The sequence below is a fragment of the Engystomops pustulosus genome, chromosome 4, assembly GCF_040894005.1.
Source record: "Engystomops pustulosus chromosome 4, aEngPut4.maternal, whole genome shotgun sequence".
In the NCBI taxonomy this organism is placed as follows: Eukaryota; Metazoa; Chordata; class Amphibia; order Anura; family Leptodactylidae; genus Engystomops; species Engystomops pustulosus.
Genome location: NC_092414.1, coordinates 113273089 through 113296029, shown reverse-complemented (window position 1 = coordinate 113296029; position 22941 = coordinate 113273089). Strand labels below are relative to the sequence as shown.

The following is a 22941-nucleotide window of genomic DNA, read 5'->3' as shown; positions in this document are numbered from 1 at the left end:
TCAGCATCTGTTTATGGCAGAGGAGGATTTTTGTAATATGGGTGATCTTTACCCTACTGTGCTTTTGGGGGAGGGGACATGGGGGAAAGGGAGGCTTGCCTAAAAGCCTCTGATGGCAGCAGCTGTTGACATGTAGAAGGTTTCATTCAAACAAAGGTTCTTCTGACATCTTTGCCGTTCTGCCTGGCCCCCCTCATAGGCCAGAGGTTTTATATAGCATATTTTAAAATTGTCTGGCAGTTTTTGAAAATATTTTCCTTGCACTGTCACACCATTTGGTGGCGACAGTTCTTTGACTTTGTTTCCATATACAGGCAGTCCCCGGGTTACATACAAGATAGGCTCTGTAGGTTTGTTCTTAAGTTGAGTTTGTATGTAAGTCGGAACTGTATATTTTATCATTGTAATCCCAGACAGAACTTTTTTGGTCTCTGTGACAATTGCATTTTAAAAATGTTGGGTTGTCATAAGAATCAATATTAACACTAAAGCTTCATTACAGACGCATTTGATAACTGTTATAACTGTTTATTGTAGCCTAGGACTAAAGTACAATAAATTACCAATATCCAGAGGTCCGTTTGTAACTATGGGTCGTATGTAAGTCGAGTGTTCTTAAGTAGGGGACCGCCTGTAGTCCTACACCTACCTGCCATGTGTCTAGCACAGCCACTTTACTAAAATGGATACTATCCATGTTGTGGTGGTTCCTTTGCCACTAGATTCGACCAAGTTCTGGTTGAAAATGGATTTTGTAAATCCATCATGGCTGATCCAGCTGATCTTGGCTCAGTGACATCAACACTGCCTTACAAGCAATGGGTAGCGCTCAACATCTGCATATGAAATGATATTTACCTACCATGTAGATTATAAAGCCTCTCGTCTTTGGCTTTAGTATATATCTGAGTAAATGACTTTATTAATTAGTTTGCAGTATTTACCAAGGTCGCACAGCCTGCGTTCCTTGCCTTCCTTAGCTATTTCCATTCACAACTGATGGGGGAGCTGCTGTTCCATTCAGATCCATTTGAAAAGGATTTTTTTAGGCTTGTGCTGCTAAATTGCTCAAGAAATTTGCTATAAGAACATAAAGCTAAATCTAGTTTATCGTTTCCATCGTTTAATTGTTCATGCAAGCCATCTCCTCATGTAGCGATTTACAGTAATCTCACTGAAATAACAATTTTGTGCCAAAGAATGAATAATGAATGTGATGAAAGTGTTGAGCTTCTTAAAATTTCTTTTTTAGAAATGTTTTGTACTTCTCCTGGAAAGCTTGTGTGTTGAATATGAGTTTGCATAGCAGTACAGTGAATGTTAAGTAGTTACCAGTGTAGGTATTTGTATTCCTATGTAGCTATTAGTCCTAGAAATGTGAATATAGTTACAAATCAGCAAAGATGAAATACTATGATTTTTTTATTTCAAAATTATATAAAGTCTTTTTCTTGCACTATGCATACTGGGTCAACACATTGGGGCTGATGTATTAAGACTGCTGTATTCTGCAATACTGAACACCTTCAGATCTTTATGAGAAGTTTGCCTCCTAAAAGTAGTATGATGCATCTCAGGATGTCCATTCGTCCATGCTCTATTCTCGCTAGGGTAGATATGTACCATGGGGTAAAGTATTTAGTCAGCTCACAGCTCACAGGCCTCAGCTCAAAGATGAGGCCTGTAATTGACGTCATAGGTAGACCTCAACTATGAAAGACAAAAGCAAAAATAAATCCAAAACATATTGTTTTTAAAGAATATATTTACAAATTATGGTGGAAGATGTTTTTGGTTGATAATAAAAGTTGATCTCAATACTTTGTTATATATCCTTTGTTGACGTTTTCTATAAGTCTTCACAAGGTTGGCAGACACCTGTTACTGGTATGTTGACCCATTCTTCCATCTAGATCTCCTCTAGACCAGCAATGTTTTGGGGCTTTAAACGGACAACACAGACTTTCAACTCCCTCCAAAGGTGGGGAGTTGAGATCTGGAGATTGGCTAGGCCATTGCCAGACCTTAAAATGCTTCTTATAAAGCCACTCTTATTTTGCCCTGGTGGTGGTTTACTTGGGATCATTGTCATACTGAAAGACCCACCCATGTTTCATCTTCAATGTAGTTGCTCATGGAAGGAGGTTTGCACTCAGGTACTCGGCTATCTTCAGCTACATGACCCCATTCATTCTTTCATATGCATGGATCAGTCGTTCTGGTCCCTTTTTAAAAGTAATAATTCCTTTATATAACACACACAGATTACACAGCGCTGCATAGAGCTTGCCAAATCAGTCCCTGTCCCCAATGTGGCTCACAATCTAAACAACATACCAGTATGTTTTTGGAGTGTGAGAGGAAACCCTCGCAAACAGGGAGACTACATACAAACTCTTTGCAGACATTGACCTAGTTCGGACTTGAACCTAGAACCAGTGCTGAAAGGCTGTAGTGCTAACCACTGAGCCACCATGATCCCTTTGCAGAGAAACGACCCCTCATCGTGATACCACGCCCATGCTTCATATTAGATATGGTGTTCTTTGGATGCAACTCGGCATTCACTCTCCTCCAAACATGACGATTTGTGTTTCAACCAAAGCATTCTACTTTGGGTTCATCTGACCATATGACATTCTCGCAATACTCTTTTGGAACATCCAAATGCTGTCTGACTTAAAGGGGTATGCACATGAAAGAAATTCTCATTTTTATACTCTTGTAATGTTTACACAATAAAGCAAAACATTAGCATCCTTACTTTACAATTTTATTCAGTTTTTTTTTATTGCTCTTTTGGCTTTGTCACTTAGTGATGGTCAGTGTAAGATTCCGGTGTCTCTCTGGCGGGTCTCTCTGGGCAGAAACTTCATGATCCTTCTAAAGCTATGAGATGCTGTGTGCTGACAAAATGCTTAGATTATTAGGGTCCCAGGTTTATCTACACTTTCAGTTAGCTTCTGAACGTTCACTAGTATCTGACACATCGAAAGAGAGTAGAGACAGATCATTAAATGAGAGATCAGAGATCCATGAGATGGATATATAATACACAATGGCACTCCAGCTCTGCTACTTTTTAGCCATAACACCTCCCTCCCCTGGATAAAGACCTTATCTCATGTGTAGTTTGTAGCCTCAATCTGCACGCTGCTTGCCGGCAAGAAGTATTTGTTTTGAGCTCGTCTTGCAAGAGGGGGGGGGGTTAAGGGCTGAATGCAGAAGCACTGTGTGCTGACATGAGACGCTATTCATGTGAAGAATCTGTCCTGCCCGACCATATTCAGCAGTTTTATGGTTGGTTCCCGGGGGAACCCAAGATTGTACACATCAGGATTAATAGACAGTTTGGTATTATATGTATGAAATGCTATATTTTTATTCATAAAAGTGTTTTTTTTTTGCTGTGCTGACTATATTTAAGAATCTTGTCTTCATGGGAATACCCCTTTAAGCAGTGGGACACATCCGGCACTGCATTATCTGACTCCCTGGGGGTGTTGTTACTGACCGTAGCCTTTGTTATGTTGGTCCCAGCTTTCAACATTTTGAACCCATGCGGTAAGATCTTGTGTGAAGCCCCTCATCAAGAGATTCAGTGTCTTTTTTCCATTTTCTAATTATTGCTCCCACAGTTGATTTCTTCACACCAAACTGCTTGAATATTGCAGATTCAGTCTTCCCAGCCTGTGCGGGTCTACATTTTTGTTTCTGGTGTCCTTCAACAGCTCTTTTGTCTTCACCATAGTGAGTGTGACTGTTTGACTGGTCTTGGACAGGTGTATTTTATACAGACAACAAGTTCAAACAGGAGCCATTACTGCAAGTAATTAGTGGAGGACAGAGGAGCCTCTTAACCCCTTAACGGCTTGGCCTTTTTTAGTTTTTTCACTTCCATTTTTCACTCACCACCTTCAAAAATCTATAACTTTTTTTTATTTTTCCACATAAAGAGCTCTGTGATGGCTTATTTTCTGCATAACAAATTACACTTCATAGTGACGGTATTTAATATTCCACTGCTGTGTACTGGGAAAAAACACATTTGCGATGTTTTCTTGTGCGCTTGGATTTTACAGCTTTCACTGTGCGCCCCAAATGACATGTCTACTTTATTCTTTGGGTCGGTGCGATCGCGTGGATACCAAATTTGTATAGGTTTTATAATGTTTTCATACATTTAATAAAATTAAAACCTCCTGTACCAAATTTTTTTTTTAAATTTTGCCATCTTCTGGCGCCAATAACTTTTTCATACTTTGGTGTATGGAGCTATGGGTAGTGTCATTTTTTGCAAATTTTGATGGCGGTTGCATTGCTATAATTTTTACGACTGTGCGACCTTTTGATCACTTTTTATTAATTTGTTTAGATTTTTCAAAATGGCAAAAAAATGCCATTTTTGACTTTGGACGCTATTTTCCATTACAGGGTTAAACGCAGTGAAAAACCGTTATTCTATATTGATCGGACATTTTCGGACGCAGCGATACATAATGTGTTTATGATTTTTACTGTTTATTTATATTTATATCAGTTCCAGGGAAAGGGGGGTGATTTGAATTTTTAGGTTTTTTTTATTATTTTTTTTTTTACTTTTTTTTACTTTTACTATTTTACAGACTCCCTAGGGTACTCTAACCCTAGGTTGTCTGATCGATACTACCATATACTGCCATATTGCAGTATGGCAGTATATGTGGATTTTACTCCCCATTCATTACAATGTGCAATTAGCACATTGTAATGAATGGGTTAAAACGAAGTAGCCTCGGGTATTCGGAACACCCGAGGCTACCATGACGACGGATCGCCGCTCCCCGTGTCGTCATCGGGGAGCGATGATCCGTGGCAAGATGATGTTTTTGAAGCCGCCGGCAGCATTGCACGAGGCAATCGAGGTGAGAACACCTGCATTATGCAGCAAAGACTTACCGGCTATGCCCTCTCGCGAGGCCTCTCCATGCACCGGGACCAGGTGCGTGCCGTACTAGTCGGGAAGGGGTTAAAGAAGAAGGTAGAGGTCTGTGAGAGAGAGAAATCTTGCTTGATTTAGTCGACCAAGTACTTATTTTCCACCATAATTTGCAATTAAATTCTTTAAAGATCAGACAATGTGATTTTCTAGTTTTTTATACATTTTTTAAGTGGGTGAACTTGCATAATTGGTGGCAGCCTGAATACTTTTCCCGCACTGTAGCTCTCAGCTGTTATTTAGTGGATAATTTTCTAGGTTGCTGGGGCCTTCCCATGTTCTGCCATGTTTAGTCCCAACAGGATGCATACATTTTTTTTAATGCATAAAAACATTTTTTTTAGGAATCCGCAATAACTGTAACTCAAGTATTAGGCATGCAAGCAGCTGCAGTCATAGAAACTTTCTATCTCTTAACATGATAGAATATATACACATCTATTCTTGACTATATTCTTAACTGATATCTATTCAGTAAATACCTTTTTTTTCTCTCTCTAAAAAATGACGATAGAATTATAGTGTGTATTTTCTTAAGACTGCCTTTCTTATCTCATTCCCCTAGATTCAGGGCCTTCACTTCTAATGTTTCATCTGACCATGTTATTGCTCTGTGGTGTCTTATTTTGTTTCGATATAATAATAACTCCTTACTTTATATAGCACACACAGATTATGCAGCGCTGCACAGAGCTTGCCAAATCATCCCCCCACCCCATGGTCTGTAATGTTCTGGGGAATAATAAAAATACATGCTAAAATCTGCCCAGGACAAAAATCATGACTTGAGAGATATTGTCGTCATATTTGAATAAACGTACTATTTAATGCACAGGCTTATAGGGGTATTCCAGGAATATGAATGTATAATACAAAAACCCATAATGCTATAAATAAACGAATATAACATAACCCAATGTCAATAGCCACAAAATGGAGCTTAAATAGTTTGATTTTATCATGTACAAAATTTTATGTTCTCTCTAACGTTTTCGGAGTAATCACCAAGATGGCCTCTGCTGCAAACTACAAATCCCATGATCCTATAGTTCTCATTAACTCCTCCTCCCTCTTATAGTCTGCTCCCAGTGATGAAGTAACAGACTGTCCTGCTCTGTTACCATAGTAATGTGTAATCACTACTCATTACCTCACTGAGATGACATCTCACCACAACACTGGCCATACTGGATGACTACAGCCAAACTAAGTAGTGATCACATGACCTGACCAGGCAGGTGCAGATCATGCAATGTGGACATGTGACCAGCAGCCATCTTCTGTCCTGTGTCTACTCCGCAGGGAGGAACTAACTGACTGATTGCATGGCCAGTAGCATTTTAATTCTTCATTACGGTGGGTATGTCAGCAGCATTTTTCTGCTAAGGGGAGCAAAATTTTAAATAATTAATTACATTTTAGCTTATATTTTAAGGACCTATTTGTATATGAATGATGCTGATTCCTGGAATACCCCTTAAAGCACTTCCAAGTCCTACCAACGAGTAGCCTATTCTGTGCTAAACAGGGAATAGTGCCTGCAATGGTTGTCTGCAAATATTTTTCCCATTGAAAAGTTTTTTCTTTCTTTTTGGAGAAGTGTCCTAGTCCTGACACTTACTGCAGCAGAGAACATTGCATTGATGATGATTATTTTAATTATCATCATTTTCTACAGAAACTATCATATTTCACAGCACTACACCGATAATGGATTACATATACAAAGAAAAAAGACAATAAAGATTATTAACCTGGTTGGTTGAAGCAATAGGGTTGGTTTTTAAGCGCTTACAATCTATAAATTGGTCAACCACAACACCTGTGCAAGGGCACCGACACACAGCCAACTGCTTGGATTGTCACCATAGGATACGTATTGTCTTAGCAAAAGTCACCTCGCATAATAGTACAGGATTTGGGGTCTGCATAGTAGACTTTAATGGATCCAGTGTTATCTTGTTTAACAGTAAATATACTGACAAATATTGAAACTCTACACAAAAGCTTTGGAGATTTAGTATATGTACTCTCCAACATGATGAATCATGACCAATAAAAGAAGCAGAGGAGAAACTCATTCACCATTGCCCTATAGCTCTGATCCAACAACCTTCTGTTTAGAATTTTACCACTTCAATACATGACCTACTATTAGATTCTGTGTTCCGTTCCCCACTACTAATAATGTAATGTGAGTGGATAGTGGGTTGTGTTATGGTCACTCGCTTTTAGTGATTCATTTACTGCCGAGTCTTCCCATGTCATCGTAGCTCCTCGTAAACTAGCTTTAAAACTTTTTATTTATTTCTTGAACTTTTTCACAGTGTTAAGGTGATCTTCATATTACTCATTTATTACAGGGGGCATATAACAAAAACATTGAGATCATTTGTTGAGCTGGAAAATGAACATCTTTAGTATTTTATCTAGTTTTGTTTTTTGTTTGAAATAATGGATTGCTTTTTAACACAAAAGAAAGCTTTCCTTAATTAAATCCCACACGGTATTGGCTGCTTAATCAATTGTATTGAAGAAAGCCTAGTGTGTAATTAGACCTTCTCAAGTGTTTTAGGAAAATTGACGGTGGCTCTTGTCTAGTTTTTGTTGGTGGCAGAGGTAGCAAAGGAGCTTTTTTTTTTTTTTTTAAATCTGGTATACAAATTTGATATAATAGATATATGTGCTAGTATCTCGATTCTAAAGCCATTTGAATCTTTGCTGCACAAACTGTAATGGGAAATGGTTATTATACCTTCCAGTCTAGTGGTGCTCTATAGTATAATTGTATAGCATAATGGGAATGACCTCCTATTGAGTACTTCTGAGTCGATGCTGCTTTGTTATCTACTCTGACTAGTCTGCTATTTCAGATTATGATTAGTATGTTCTCCAGTTCTTATGAAGCCGTATAAGTCTTAGCGGCCGGAAGCCATAACTGCAGCTGCTGCTCCCGTTGACTTCTATCTAGCTAGGCTATCAGTGCTAATTCTGGGAAAGCAAGCACAACAAAGAAGAGACAAAACACTTTTATTTACAAAGAATCTGCTGACAAGAATCTGGAAAGCAGCGACAAGTAATTTAAGTCTTTGCTTCCCCCCAAATCTGGGAGGATCCCCAGGGGACAATGATATGCAGCTGCTCTCATTGTTGTGAGGATGGCCTTCGCCTCCAGGTGTAATAGCACAGTCCATTGTTATCACTTGCAGGCTCTTTATTAGGGATAATATAGGCATTTATGGCCTAGTTCTCCTTCTTTCCACAAAGAACGATGTCTCAAGCCACATCATGTTGCATGAACAGCCGTACTCCATGTATGAGATATTTGTTGCAGTGAATCTCGTCTCCATCATTTCTAGAGCTGAAAATTGCCCTGGGGGATGCAAACAACATATCTGCAGTCTGCTTGTGGCCCATGTGTCATTGGCAATAAAAAAAAAACAGTAAGTTGAAAAAAAAGCTAATCAAACCTTGCATTCATTCATAACTCCATGCAGATATAATGGAGTGCACCCGGGACTTTGACCAACGTAGACACAGCCTGGATCCAGCTAATGGAAGACACCACTGCACTTTCTTATTTAAAAACTTCTTCATACATTATTCTTCATAGAAATAAAATACTACATGGTAACAAGTTTCCATGCTACATATTTGGTGGTCGTGCCCTGGGGTCAGAGACTTGTGGGGAGCGCTTTTTCGCATTTTATAATAAATTATGGTCAGATAATATTACACCACTTCCAGAACTTGGGCTATTGTCTATCATTCCTGGTTCGATCTCAGTGGTAAAGAAAGGCTTCCTGAGACACTGCATTTATGCCAGATTATTCCCAGACTCTGGAAGTCAAGTGTTTCCCCTTCAAGGGCTCAATGGGCAGAAGCCCTGAATCATATCATGAGAATGGAGGAGATGAGAGCTATGGAGGGGATGGTGGATTATCAGCTTGATAGATTCGTCAAGGTTTGGACTCTATGGATCGAATACCACAGTTCGACGGAATTTGCCTCTTGGATAGGAGTAGCTGGGGCAGTCCGTTGATCCCTACTATGTCAAATTCCTCCCAGGTGCAATTAGCAGTGGATAATCGGGAATCAGCATGAAATATTTTCCTCCCTTCTTCCCCTCTTCTTTTTCCCCTACTGTGTCCTCTCCCAGTGCCTCTTCTTTTCCCTCCCCCCTCCATCCCCAAATGTGCTTCCCTTTATCTTCTCGTGTAGTATATGTTTAATGGTTAATATTGTTAGTTTTTGTTCCTTAGAGACATGGAGGTCTTTAATACTCTCTTCATGCATTCCATAAAAGGAGTTAGCCTGACATTGACATTATTACTATTTTGACCATGATGAGACCTTCCATATACAGTCCATCTGTGATACTGGATGCATTATTTCTGTGCCTGCATGCTTTAAGATACATGTACTGCTTTGGTATGTGCTTTATTCACTAGTATACTTTAATTTTTGTTATAAAGTTTAATTGAACAGAAAATACTACATGGTGCATTGTAGTGCAGGTGAGCTATGTAAGCTGCCTATGCATTTCAGATCTCATACTTACTCATGGCCATAAGTAAGGATGATATCCGAAACGCATAGATGCCATAATAAAGTCCGCCTAAGACTGTATCCCATAAACATAGAAATATAAATGAGCACAAATTGGCCAAGAAAGAAAGACCATAACACACTCATTAGTTAAACGTTGTCGATTTAATTGTGTGTTAAAATGCACAAATATGTTTGACTATTTCAAATAAGATGATGAAAAGCCGTGTCGTCTTCCAGACTTATATGTTAGCACAGTTTGGTGAAGTCAAAGACACTTCCATCATCTGTTTGCTTCCAGTGAAATCAATAAACTACATCAGAACCAAGGGAACAAAACAAGTAGGTTTCTTAGTCATTTTTGATGTGTACAGGCTTTGAAACAAATTAACAAGCCGTAGCATGTGTTCTGTGCAAAGAAATGAGGTTAACCCATTAACTACGGGATAAGAAGTGACACTGAGGAGAAGAACCAAAATATATTTGTGATATTGAAGCCTTTATAGTTACACCCCAAATATGTATTTCAAGACATGCTTGACCTGAAATTGTGTGAGGAGTTAATAGGTGTTGGGATATCTGTCTGGAAGTATATCGGCGGTGCTAAGACTGATAAAGCAAATTTCACCTGAGTTGTCCAGGGTGACATCTCTAATAATAGCATTGCAGAGGCTTTCCTCTAGTTGTTTAATGGCAGGAAATGTATAGCCATGGGAGAGGGGTAACTCATTATTTTCATGAACCTCATTCAGCTCCTGAAGAAATCCAGCTATATCCATTTATTATTTATTTTACGCTTTTATCTAAATTCTGGAAGTAATATTTTCTAATATTCTTATCATTATGGTCCTTTATTTTAAAGTCCTGGAACAACTAATTAAGTTTTCAGGATGTTCCTGTATACTGAACCTCTATGTACAATGATGTCTTAGATGTATTAGCCAATTCCTATTTGCTAAAGAGATCTCCTTTTTTCTAATCACTTTAATTCCTAGTGAATTGTTTGAAGCATTTTATCTTGTTTCTTGCTGTCCCTTTGTTATACCCTTTAGAAGCTGTCTATTCACTGGCCCTCAATGTATGGGTGATCTTGGACTATAGAGCAGTGGTGGCGGACCTGTGGCACGGGTGCCAGAGGTGGCACTCAAAGCCATCACCCAGCACAAAGGTCGCCATTCAGGACCCAAGAACTGCTCCTACAGTCACAGGCAGCCCAGGACATGCCACGTCCAGCGCTATTTTAAAGTGACTTTAAGTGCAAGAGGAGCAAGGAGGTGTGGACAGAGGTGGATATCATTGGAGCCCCTTCTCAGGGCCTGTGATGCATCCTGTTAGGGGGACCTTAGAGGGAAACTACAATTTTATAATCTGAATTTCTCCTTCTTTCTACTGTATTGGTGCCCTCAGGACGCCAATATGATTGAAACCTGTGATCGAGCAGGAAGTAATAAGCTACTTTATATTGGCATTTGGCACTTTGTAAAAAATATGTGACTTTTGGTTGTAGTTTGAGCACTCAATCTCTAAAAGGTTCACCATCACTGCTATAGAGGAATATATCCTTCACTGGTAACGTCCATTTGTCAGGTTGCTCATATGATTATAACAGAAATAACTTTTTATTGAGAAAATTGGATGCAGAATTGTTGCATTATTAGGAATGCATTTTTATATAGAAACCAGAGAGATGATTAATTGCGTTTTAACACTGTGGTTTACGGTACATTCTTCCAATGAAGTTTGCCGTTTTTTTGTGTTATGCTAAACTTTTATGAAGATTATTTGTGTTCTGCAGCCTTGTCTCAACTATGAAACCTTATTGTGTTGTTTTCATGCCAGTCAAGGCATAACAGAGCAACTTTGCATCTGTGTGAGAAATCATTCCCAAATGGCTTATACTGAAAGCTTCACCAAATGGCAGAGCCGTTCAGGAAAGAATACAGAGAAGTTGTTGTGCCAACTGCTAGTTTGTGTGAGCCAAAGAAGCCTTATTAGTGGAAATAGTTTGAAGATCATGGTCACATAGGGAAATGAAGCTCCTGATTCTTATAAGATGGCAGGCAATGAGAATGGAACAGCTACTTCAGTTTTACATGCTTTAAAGGATGTAATCCCCTCTTGCTTAATGGAGCTGCGTTATTGAAAAGCAATCCAAACCAAAAAGAGGTTACAGCAAGTTCATCCCAGACATCTGTCAATTATTTTGCAATTGTCTTTTAGTGTGGTGGTAACAATATGTCACTGTGTGTACAGGCAGTCCCCGGGTTACGTACAAGATAGGTTCCGGAGGATTGTTCTTAAGTTGAATTTGTATGCAAGTCGAAACTATAATTTTATAATTGTTGATCCAGGCAAAAAAATTTTTTGCCCCAGTGACAATAAAGCTTCATTACAGACACTTTACAGCTGATCATTGCAGTCTCGGACTACAGTAAAGCATCCAGAGAGCTTCACCAGAGGTCAGTGTGGTCTGTCTGTAACTATGGGTTGTCTGTAAGTCGGGTGTCCTTAAGTAGGGGACCACCTGTATATTCTGTTTTTAATTTTTTTTTGTTTCATTTAATCACTTTATTGTTGTGCCATGCTTTTATTTTAAATAGTTTAATAGCATTTTAACATCTACAAAAAAGTTACACAATAACTAAAGGAATACAGAGACCCGCTCACCATTCCTAGGACATGGTGGACTAATAATGAGAACTCTAGGAAGGAAACTCCAGAAGTTGTGCCGCTTCAGTAATCCACGGTGGAGAGAGTCAGAAAATGATGGTTTCCATCAAGGATAAAATCAATAGCTTTTAATGAAAAATATTAAAAGTAGGTACATAGAAGTCGCGACACAGCTGCCATTGCCGGGTTTGGACGTGTTAGGGTATCGGTAGTCAGAATGGATACTCTCAAATATGCAAACGTTAAAAAGAAATCACAAAGAGACACTCCCCAAGTCCCGCCTCCTCAACGGACGGAACAGGAAGAACATACAGGGAGTTCACTGTGTTTCATTGCAGCCGATTAGTAAGATGAAACTTAATTTTTTCTCATTATTTGTATACTCTGCACCTCACCTTGACACTAAATAAAAACAGAAATGTAAATATTTTTGCTTATTTAACAGGAAAAACTGAAATATCACGTAGTCATTAGTGTTAAGACCCTTTTGCTGTGACACTGATATTTAACTCACTTGCTGTCCATTTCCTTCTGATGTTCCTTCAGATGGTTCTACTCCTTCATTGTAGTCCCATTGTGTTTAATTAAACTGATTGGACTTTATTAAGAAAGGCACACACCTGTCTGTATACATATATACAATTTTATTTCCATACAGCTGTTCCTTATAAGCCACCTTTAAAGAATGTAACAATAACAAATTTCCTAAAGACCACCATTTGTTGGTGTGAACAGCCAAGTGACAGATCATAAAGAAAGCAACTAACAGAATACTTTGAATATTGTGCACTGTAAATAAATAAAGCATATCATTTCATGCTTATAAGAATTATCACCCCCCCCCATATTATATTTTCTGCACAATATCCATATGTAATTATATCCACTATAAAGCCAAAAATATCTGAACACCCCACAACACTAAATGATGTAAATAAAAAAAAAATTGTAGCTAGCAATGCATATACAGACACTTTGGTTAAGGCCTACTACACATAATTGTATATTTGGGCGTTATGCAAACCGTTTCTCACTCAGTGATCTCACACATGTGGCTGAGGTTTTGATGGCCCTTTGTGTGAGCCAGCAGTCCATTTGTACTGTTAGTAGCAGACCTCACATGCCATATATAGCAATCAAGTGATTGAGAAGAAAGAATAGCAGAGTTGGCCACCAAGTGCTGAAGTGCTTGGGATGTCATTTTACTGACGTATGGCTGCATCTTATGTAGAGTAAGTTTGCAGCTGTCTATTCTTTTGAGGAATTTCTTTCCATAAACATTATCTCTAGTAGTTTATTTTTCTTAGGAACATTCTGACTTAATAACCAATGACAATTGAGTTTGATTAATATAGCATTAGAGGTTATCATGGATACTTTAATTACACGAGAAGAATAAGATTCATTGTCTCATTTTTGTAGCTGACAGCACAGGGGAGGGATCACAAGTGTGAGCTGAACAGATATGGCCACTAAGAAATGAACTCAAACTTGCTGTATTTTCTGAACAGAACAGTGAACATAAAAAGGACAGAAAGCACTGATATACTGTAGTATTGTATGTATCTCCTTTAAAATGTGGAGATACAGTATGAATGTACATTCACCTCCTTGGGTTGTGTTCAAGCCACAGCACTCCTGGTCTAGCCTTAATCCATGGGGCAGCCATGGATAACCCAAAATGATGGGTGTAGCATTACATCCAAAAGAGGGCTTGGGGATGAAACTTCTACTCCAAAAAAAAAAACGATTAGGTGCTCCATTTCATTGAAAAATTATAGGCTTTTATTTATAAAATAAATGCTTAAAATGCACGTAAATAAAATACTATTTTCTACAACACCCTAAAATGTGTATATACAAAGAGACACTTTTTATACATAATGGTATTTTGGTGCCAAATGGTCTTTAAATGAAAAACGGTATACACCATGTGTTACTGACTGATGACGAGCCTGGTCTGGATCTCAAAATTCATTTCTTTTTGACTGAAGTGAACAGTGGATGATACTTAAAAGTTTTATCAAGTTTAACAAAAAAAATTTTGAAGGTAGTAAATTGGTTTATGATAAAACCGCTCATCGCAACTACAGAACTACAGTAGAAGGTAACACCCGAATAGAACACCTGAACACCCTAATGGTATCCACCTCCGACAGTCATTGATGTAGATGTGTTTACTATAGACCTGAATGAGGCAGCTCCAGTCAGTTGCTGGCGAAGGTCATAGGCTACGGTAAAGGAGTTGACCACTAATAACAAACTTTACCAGTACAAGACCCTAATGGGGTTTTACTTAACCTCATAAAGTTTGTTCTTGGAAGCTTCATGTTTCCTGTGTCATGCTGACTTTTGAGGAATGATCACTGTCTGCACGACCCCTCGGTGATGACCACTACCAAAGCAGTGGTTAGAGGTCATGGTCATCCTCTAATATGTGAGTGGTTATCACAGCTGGGGTGTGCAGACAGTAGTCACTGTATACACCCTTCATACACCGAAAGCCAGCAGGGCATGGGACTTCACGTGACGTTCCAAGTTCACTTGACCCATAGCTTTCAAGGACTACAGACAAAGTTTTCCAGGTTAAGTACAATATGCCTAACCCTATTAGGGTCTTATACTAGAAAAGTTTGTTATTAGTGGCCAATTCCCTTACAGTAGCCACATGGCCAACGCCAGCAACTGACTGAGCTGTTACAGTCTTTTACTTACCCTGGTAAAATGTATTAGTGACCAACCCATTTAAAGAGAACAAGGACATTGCTGGTAACAGAGCAGAAGATATTAGACAAGATGGTAGCTTCCATATTCATGGACCTAAAATGGAAAAAAAAAATAGGTAAATAAAAACTTATTTGAAAACAAGATATTATAATTATAATACATTCTCTTTATGTCTGCAGTGTTTTTAGAAAGTAATTTATCCATCGTAGTATAGTTGATGGTCACTAAATTTTATGGTCCTATCTACGGACCAGCTTGGTAAGTTGTAGCTTATGGCTTATGACTTGCTCTGATGAGATGGAAAAATTATGTTTTGTTTTATTGTTCATTTTTGTGACCAGAGCATATTGCACTTGCCAGTTTACTTTACCATTTCACTGTTCTTATAATAGCACCAGGAAAACTTCATAGATTAGCTATAAAAGCCACAATCTACAATTATCCCCATAGCCCATGGACTAACTTATCTACTAACCCCATACACAGGGAACCACCCTGTTTTCATGATATCTTCCCACATATTTTTTTTATTTTTAAAAGCACCTAAAGAAGATGCGAAATGTGTTGTCTTGTTTTTACTTGTCTTCTGGAAATAAATGGATCCTACTTTGAACGAAAAGAACGTGCCAGCGCCATTCATATAAGACCATTTTTTCCCAATAATGGTGCACCACACGACGCACCACTATACATTTGGTTTAATGTTTTACATTCCTTTGAGATGTTGTCATTAGTGAGGAAAGTCAACTGAAACTTTACAATTAACTAGATGTCTCCAGAAAGGAAAGGAGTTTTAATTGTTAGGGCATCTGCTATTTATCTTCATAAAGGTTGTTCAACATATTCAGCAACTTAGTATTGCATATACACAGCACTTTGCTCCAGATACATTCAGTGATTGATTTGGAAGGTATGCCCTTCATGTGGCTGAAGTCAAATCATTTGATTCTGACCTTGCTTTAAACCCACATGTAAAAATAAGCTATACACCAATGTGAGTTACTATTTTAGGTTTTTAGCTGTTTGTAAGGATATTAAATAATACATATGTAAATCTGGACATAAATTTGTCTGCATACTTCAATATCTACATTGACCCACAGTAAATTTAAGTATTAAAAAGGATTACACTGCAGTGGAATAGGGTAAATTTTCCGAAGATAGAGATAAATGGTGTTTAGCCTTTTTCACGGTCTATTACGCACCTTTCTTTGTTTAATGTAGTGTGTCGAAATCCATGAATATTGATGTGAATCTAGTTTTGCAGAATGATAATGAGATGGGCTGTCCGGTCACTGATGCTGACATATTTATAGTGTTATGTCTTGCTACATTCCAAAGGGGATACTTTTTGATTGGTCTGATAATGAAAACGTATCCAATACAAACTAAATATGCTAATAGTACAGAGATCCTAGATTCCACAAAAAGATACAAAAATACTCTATGTGATGCCGAAGATAAAATGCCACACATCTGCTGCAACCATATATGTTGGAACCGTAAATGTAGGAAGAAAAAAGAAACAAGTGTATTGGCACAATGAATAAGAGCTGATGCAAAATGGAAATACAAACTTTATTGAACTCATAAAAATCCAGTGTTCACCTTAAGCTGTCCACAATGGAAGGGAAATGGAGGCTAGCCACTAATCAAAAACGTTAACGGCATAAGTGTACAACCATAATCTGGCCACCCACATTATACTTGCTCTGCTTAAATTTGGGGTCGAATTTGGGAAGTCCGCAGACCTGCTGCCCAAGGGTCACGTGATCTGCAGCTCCTGATGGTGAACCCAAAACTCTAACAGGATAAATAAAATGTGGGTAACCCTATTATGGTCTTATATTTATTCTGTTAAAGTTTTTGAATAGTGGCCAATTCCTTTAAAACAACAAGTTCCTGCCACCCTAGGAAATTTGGCAAAATCTGGGATAGGTGGTGTGATTCCCCTTTGGCTCTGTATTGGGTATTGACCCTATCCTCCTCGTTTTGTAACTTAACTTGATATTGAGTTTGAAGCCTCCAGGGTCATTGTTATTATTGTACTGTTATTTTAACTGATATTGTAACTCCACTGTAATATCTGATTAAGGCCTCATGCACATAACCATCTAGGGGACGTATGTATGGCTATACATGCGTTCCCCAATAGACGGCTATGGCGCCCCGGACTCGGTACGGTCAGCAGAACAAGTTCTCACCATTCCTAGCTATAGCCACAAAAAGATATGGCATCTTCTGCCGTATCAACGGCTGTGCGGCCACAAATTTCTATAGAGAGGGGCTGGGCTGAGCAGCACTCACTCCCTCCTCCTCTTCTGTGTGCCGACATATGCCTGCCTGGCTATAGCAAAGCAGGGATATGTTTGTGTGCATGAGGCTTAAGTGACAGAACTATGCTTTGTATATGCTATTTAAGTTTGTTTTGTGTTGTTTCTGTTACTGTAGCATTCCGCTCCATGATATGTAACACTCTTAAGCATTGTGAAAAGTGTGTGTTTTTTTTTTTTTTTTTATTGTGCATATGTCGATTTGAGCCTTCTATAAACTCGTACAGGCTGTACCCAGGTTACGTATTAGATAGGTTCTGTAGGTTTGTTCAATTTGTATGCAAGTCGGAACTTACAGATATACTGTTTATGTTCATGATGCACAGAATATTTTCTATACTTTAGCCGCTTTTATACTATAAAGTTCTTCTTCTGTAGATGGTGTTTTGAAGGTTGACTGCTATTTATATTATAGTGTGGTTAATGCTCTATGAAGAGCTCTGGCACAATTTATTCTTGTCATTTAGTACCTGCAGCAAGGGAACAGGGCCTGACTGACTTGTTTATTGTAACATTCGAGTGATCTTGAACCTTTGTTCCCTGGTTCAAAGCCCATGAGGCTCTGACTAGAACTGAGCTTTTCTTTACAGTACTCCAAAGCAGGGCATTATTGGGCCGGTGTAAAATTTGCCTCTTGACAAAATGCCTGTATAATTGGTTATTTTACAACATAATGTTCTCTCTTGTTAAGTCCTGTGGCTATGTGCGCTTCCAATACAGAGGACTCCCATTAATGTAAATATTTCTACTGTATGTTATATGAGCATGCAGATGAGCGCGAATAAGTGCTGCAGCTACGAAAGGAGACGCTACCGACATAAATAAGAGCAGTTCACACAATACACTCTAAAATATGTGCAAGTATATAGCAGCTGTGGAAATATAAATAATTCCTGCAAAACCATTTAGGATATAGCCGGGGATAGGACGTTTTTTTTTCTATTTAGCACTAAACAACGTTTCTAGCATATTGAGCACAGTCATTTCACTTCCACATCCATCTTACAGAACTTTCATGATATTTACCGTCTCTGTAAACTCTTTCCTGAGATAGGATTGCAAATATTTTTCTCTCGTAATTGAAGCAATTTTATGTATCTTTGGGCTGTTGTATGAGGATCTTTGTACTTTCTAAATATGTTGCTTGGAAATGAAACCCATTTATGGAAAATAAGCATTGCATTGTCATAAACACTTTAGGCTTGGGGTATAAACAGCAGTCGAAATTGTTATTTAAGGGAGAATGCTTCTTGCATATGGTCTTTACATTACGTATGATTAATGTGGAAATGTCTTCCCACTTGCCGCAGTAGTACGATGTTAAAAAATTATTTTGCCTTTTTCCCTTATCCTTATACTGAGACCAGGCATATAATTCAAATATCCTAGTAATAAGTCTTCTGGGCAATAAAGTATAGTCCTATTTGGTAAATGGTACCTAAGAAAGGCTGGGTTATGAGTCTATTGTATTAATGTGGTTAGTGCTGCAAAGCCTTCCCCTGCTTTACCACTGATTGACCACTGCTATGTATTTATCTCTACTGGTTGGGAGTCTATATTAAGGCAGAGTGAAATAAAGTGGTACTTTACCTTCACCTTATAGTAATTACCTGCTCCAGTTTATTTGGCAATATATGTGCCACTATTAAGTAAAGATCATTGCCTTTAACTTGTACACATCATATATTGTATACCATTCCTCCCGCATTCTGAACATGAATGAATCATGAATATGAATGCCCGAAGTACTCGGGCCTCGGTGCCCTTAGCTGATGTCACAACCAGGGAGTGCCGCCCACTTCAGTAATATCTGAATATGATTTTAGAAGAAGGGATGATACATATACCAGGCAGCATGATAAACATATTGTTGGAATTGTTGTCAGAGGCTCTCTCCAGCTGTGCTAAAACTTGTTTTTTTTTTGTCAGTAGCAGGTGAGTAACGGCATTGAAGCTTCGTTCACAATGACATTAGATATGTTTTGTAGGCTTTACCTTATACCTACTCTTGACGGTAAGAAAAAAAAAGATATAAAAACAATACCCTGACAGAATCTTAACCTTTTCATTATAATTCAATGGTATTAAGAGGTTGTAAGGGGAGCAAATTCATTATGTGTACTCTATAGATAGTGGCCACAGGAGGATACATAGGAATGACCTGTGGGTCAAGGGCGCAAGTAACATGACTATCTTTTCCATGTTTCACATACAATAATAGATGTTTGTCGGTTTTATATTGTAAAATGTAATAGTTAAAGGGAACCTACCACCACAAATCTACCTATAAAGGTAGATTGGGTGGTAGGTGGATCATTGGGACGTGAGGATAGCCCTTTTAAGGGCTAATCCTCACGTCCCTGCACTTTTTTGAGAACTTTAATTTGATATTTATTCAAATGTACTTATGCGGCTACCGGGGCGTGGAGTAGCCGCTTATGAGATTACACGAGGCGGCTACTCCACGCCCCGGTAGCCACTTTACTCCTCCTACTCACCCATCTTCGGCGCGCAGCTCCGCGTAGCTGCGCGCCCTCGTCCGGCGAGCCTGCCGTCTGCGCATGCGCAGAAGAGCAGGCCCGCGCCTGTTTCGGAGTTGTGACCGCGCAGGCGCGGGCCTGCTCTTCTGCGCATGCGCAGACGGCAGGCTCGCCGGACGAGGGCGCGCAGCTACGCGGAGCTGCGCGCCGAAGATGGGTGAGTAGGAGGAGTAAAGTGGCTACCGGGGCGTGGAGTAGCCGCCTCGTGTAATCTCATAAGCGGCTACTCCACGCCCCGGTAGCCACATAAGTACATTTGAATAAATATCAAATTAAAGTTCTCAAAAAAGTGCAGGGACGTGAGGATTAGCCCTTAAAAGGGCTATCCTCACGTCCCAATGATCCACCTACCACCCAATCTACCTTTATAGGTAGATTTGTGGTGGTAGGTGCCCTTTAAGAGAATGTTTTAGAGATCATGATGAAATAGACTTACAGTGATTTCTCCTATCCAATAGGGGAAGAATTTGCGGCAAAAGCCTGGTATAATGTACAACTAAATGGGGTGTACATGTTTCACACCATATTCGTTGCGTATGTTTCATCATTTTTATTCCCTCCTAAACAAGGGGCATGATTTAATGAAATGTTCATTTACCTTAAAAACCGAGGGTACTTGATAAGCCACTAAGCTACACTAAGTTACACATAAGAGTGTAAAGGTGCACTAGATCTGCAATTCTGCAGCAAATATTTCCTATTATGTGTTGCACTTTGATATGTTAAATAAAATCTAGATCTAAATAAAATATTAATACAATTCTTCTATTTTCTTGTAGATGAGCTGAGGAAGTTGAGTTGGTCTGGAACTCCAAAACCTGTCAGATCTATTACCTGGAAGTTGCTCTCTGTAAGTTTCTCCTTGACTGCTATTAGAAGACTTTGTGCACCCACACACACACACTGTCTTTTGGATGGTGACGGAATCTGTTATTTCCATTATGCTGTATTCTCGAGTTTGATTAGATTTTTTTTTTGTTTAATGAATTATTTTACTAGAAGATATTCAGGAGGAAATGTCGGCGATGTTTAGAGAAATGTATTAGTTGTCAGATTTGATCCTCTTTAATATTAATGGTTTTAACTAGTGCCTGTTATGTCTGCCAGTTTTAACAGCTGTAGAATTCTGGATGGATTCACTTAGACTCTGCTTACTCTGGAGAATGTTAAAGAGACTTTATCACTGGATCTCCATGCACTTAACCTCTGTTTAACATTCTGAGCTGTGCACATGAGTGTTTAGCACTGCTTTTTTTCCTTCCTTCTCGCAGAAAGATGCTTTAGACAGCTATCCTTTTTTGGCATAACATCAAGTGGGAAAACAAAGTGTTTACATCAGATTGAGTTTAATTTCCTCTGTTTAAAATACTTTTTACTCATGCTAATGAGTGCTAATATGTTTGCAGTTTAGTGGATTTTATTTAGGATTTTAACAGTTTTAATTGGGAATTTATGCAAGCTCAAAGCTGTTGTCTCAGTATTAACATTTCTGTTTTGTGAACATCATTGGATTGTTCACTTTACTATTGCACATTATACTGTCTACAATGAATACATTTTGTAGACCTGTATTTATTAAAAGGGTCGTATTTTAACGGCCGTCTCCTCCATTCATCTTGGACCCTGTTCTCGTCATCTGTGGTTCCCCCACCGATCAGCAAGTTAGGCTCTATCTACAGGAAAGGGCCTTACTTGTTTGGGAAAATCCCTTTAAAGGTGGTGGATCCATAAATACCCAGTAGATTGAATACAATACTAATGTTACTAAAAGGGTATCAGATGAGGTTCTGAAACTTATGTAGCCTGCACTCTTTAAATTGTTCATGACTTCTGTCATTGTCACTGTCTTTGGTGGTCCACAGAACAAGTTAAGTCAGGGACAACCAATCATGTAAATAAGTCCCAGGGTTATTTAAATAATTTATACCTTCAAGCATGATAAACCAGGGACATCCTCTCATAGATCTAGGCATGGGGACACTGGTATTCTTCTTTATTCTAAAATCTACTTGTTAATGAGCCAGAAGTGATCTAAGTGGGTATTGGCAGAGCCCCTCAATACTGCAGATTCACAGGCTGTTACTTTGCATGTCTCCCCCTGCTTCCTTAGCACTTGTCCCTCTCCCCTGTATTCCCTCTGTCTGCTATAATCTCACACAGTGGAAAGTTAAAGACTACCTGCACAATGTAGTAGCCTGAGAATCTGCAATACAGAGGGGCGCTGCTAACACCCTCCAGAGCATAATTTTAATAGTTGATTTGAGAAGGAAGGAGGCCAAGCATAGCAAATATTGTTTTTTTCATGCTGGTAGATTGATGGTAGATTGGCGGGTAGGATGGTAGGTTGAAAACACAACATTGCTTGTTATTTCACTGCCACAAGTTTGGGTCTCCTGACATATCTGGGCACTAAAGTGAGATTGTTTCTCAACTAGCATCTGGTGGTTCCCTGCAGTGAATTCCAGAAGATCTATGGGAGGTTAAATGGTGTAAATCAGTGCAACACCCCAAATATGCTGTCATCTTACACGTTAACCTGGTGTAATCTGACATGTAGTTAAACACCACCATGTAGTTCCTGTTCTCAGAAAAGAATGCTGAAAAAAACTGTATATCTTCTCTTTATTGATAGTAGACATGAAAATGTGAATCTATAGGATAAATAACGGTGGTATTTAGAATAAATTGCATTATATGGTACATGGAATACAAAATCTGTCATTCACTTTAGCTTAAGGTAATGGTTCAATCATGCTAAACAGTGTGCAGAGTAGGTCCGCATATACATGGATAATGTCCTCGCCAACTATGCTGGGACCGGCTGTTTATAATGATCCTGAGGTACCAAACAAGTAATGGAAGTGACTCCCCTCGCTATCAGTCATGAGGAAAGATGGCTGCTAATGCAGAATACAGGAACAAGAAACACCCACAATGCTTCTGGTCTTCCCATAATGCATAAAAGCTAGCAAATACACTAAACCACCAGTAGATGTTGCTGTTGGTGCTGTAACCAATCATAAAGCAGATGGAAACCTAATGGCTAGATTTGCTAGAGAGGACAGAACACCAAATGAAATGAGTTCACTGATAAATTTGGTTCTTGCCTGTTGCATTAACCCCTTTCATTCATGTTTCTCTCTCC

The 22941-nt window shown here is 38.8% G+C and overlaps 1 protein-coding gene across 2 annotated transcripts in view; it reads left to right on the top strand.

Annotated features, from left to right (window-relative positions):
* TBC1D22A (TBC1 domain family member 22A) overlaps positions 1–22941 on the top strand; it is a 373643-nt gene that overhangs the window by 49750 nt on the left and 300952 nt on the right. For both annotated transcript variants that reach the window (XR_011854935.1, XM_072147091.1), the window contains exon 6: positions 20576–20646. Coding sequence is in view for 1 of the 2 variants with exons in the window: in XM_072147091.1 (XP_072003192.1) it covers positions 20576–20646 (71 nt within the window). In the remaining variant the exon portion in view is untranslated. The remainder of the gene's footprint in view (positions 1–20575; positions 20647–22941) is intronic.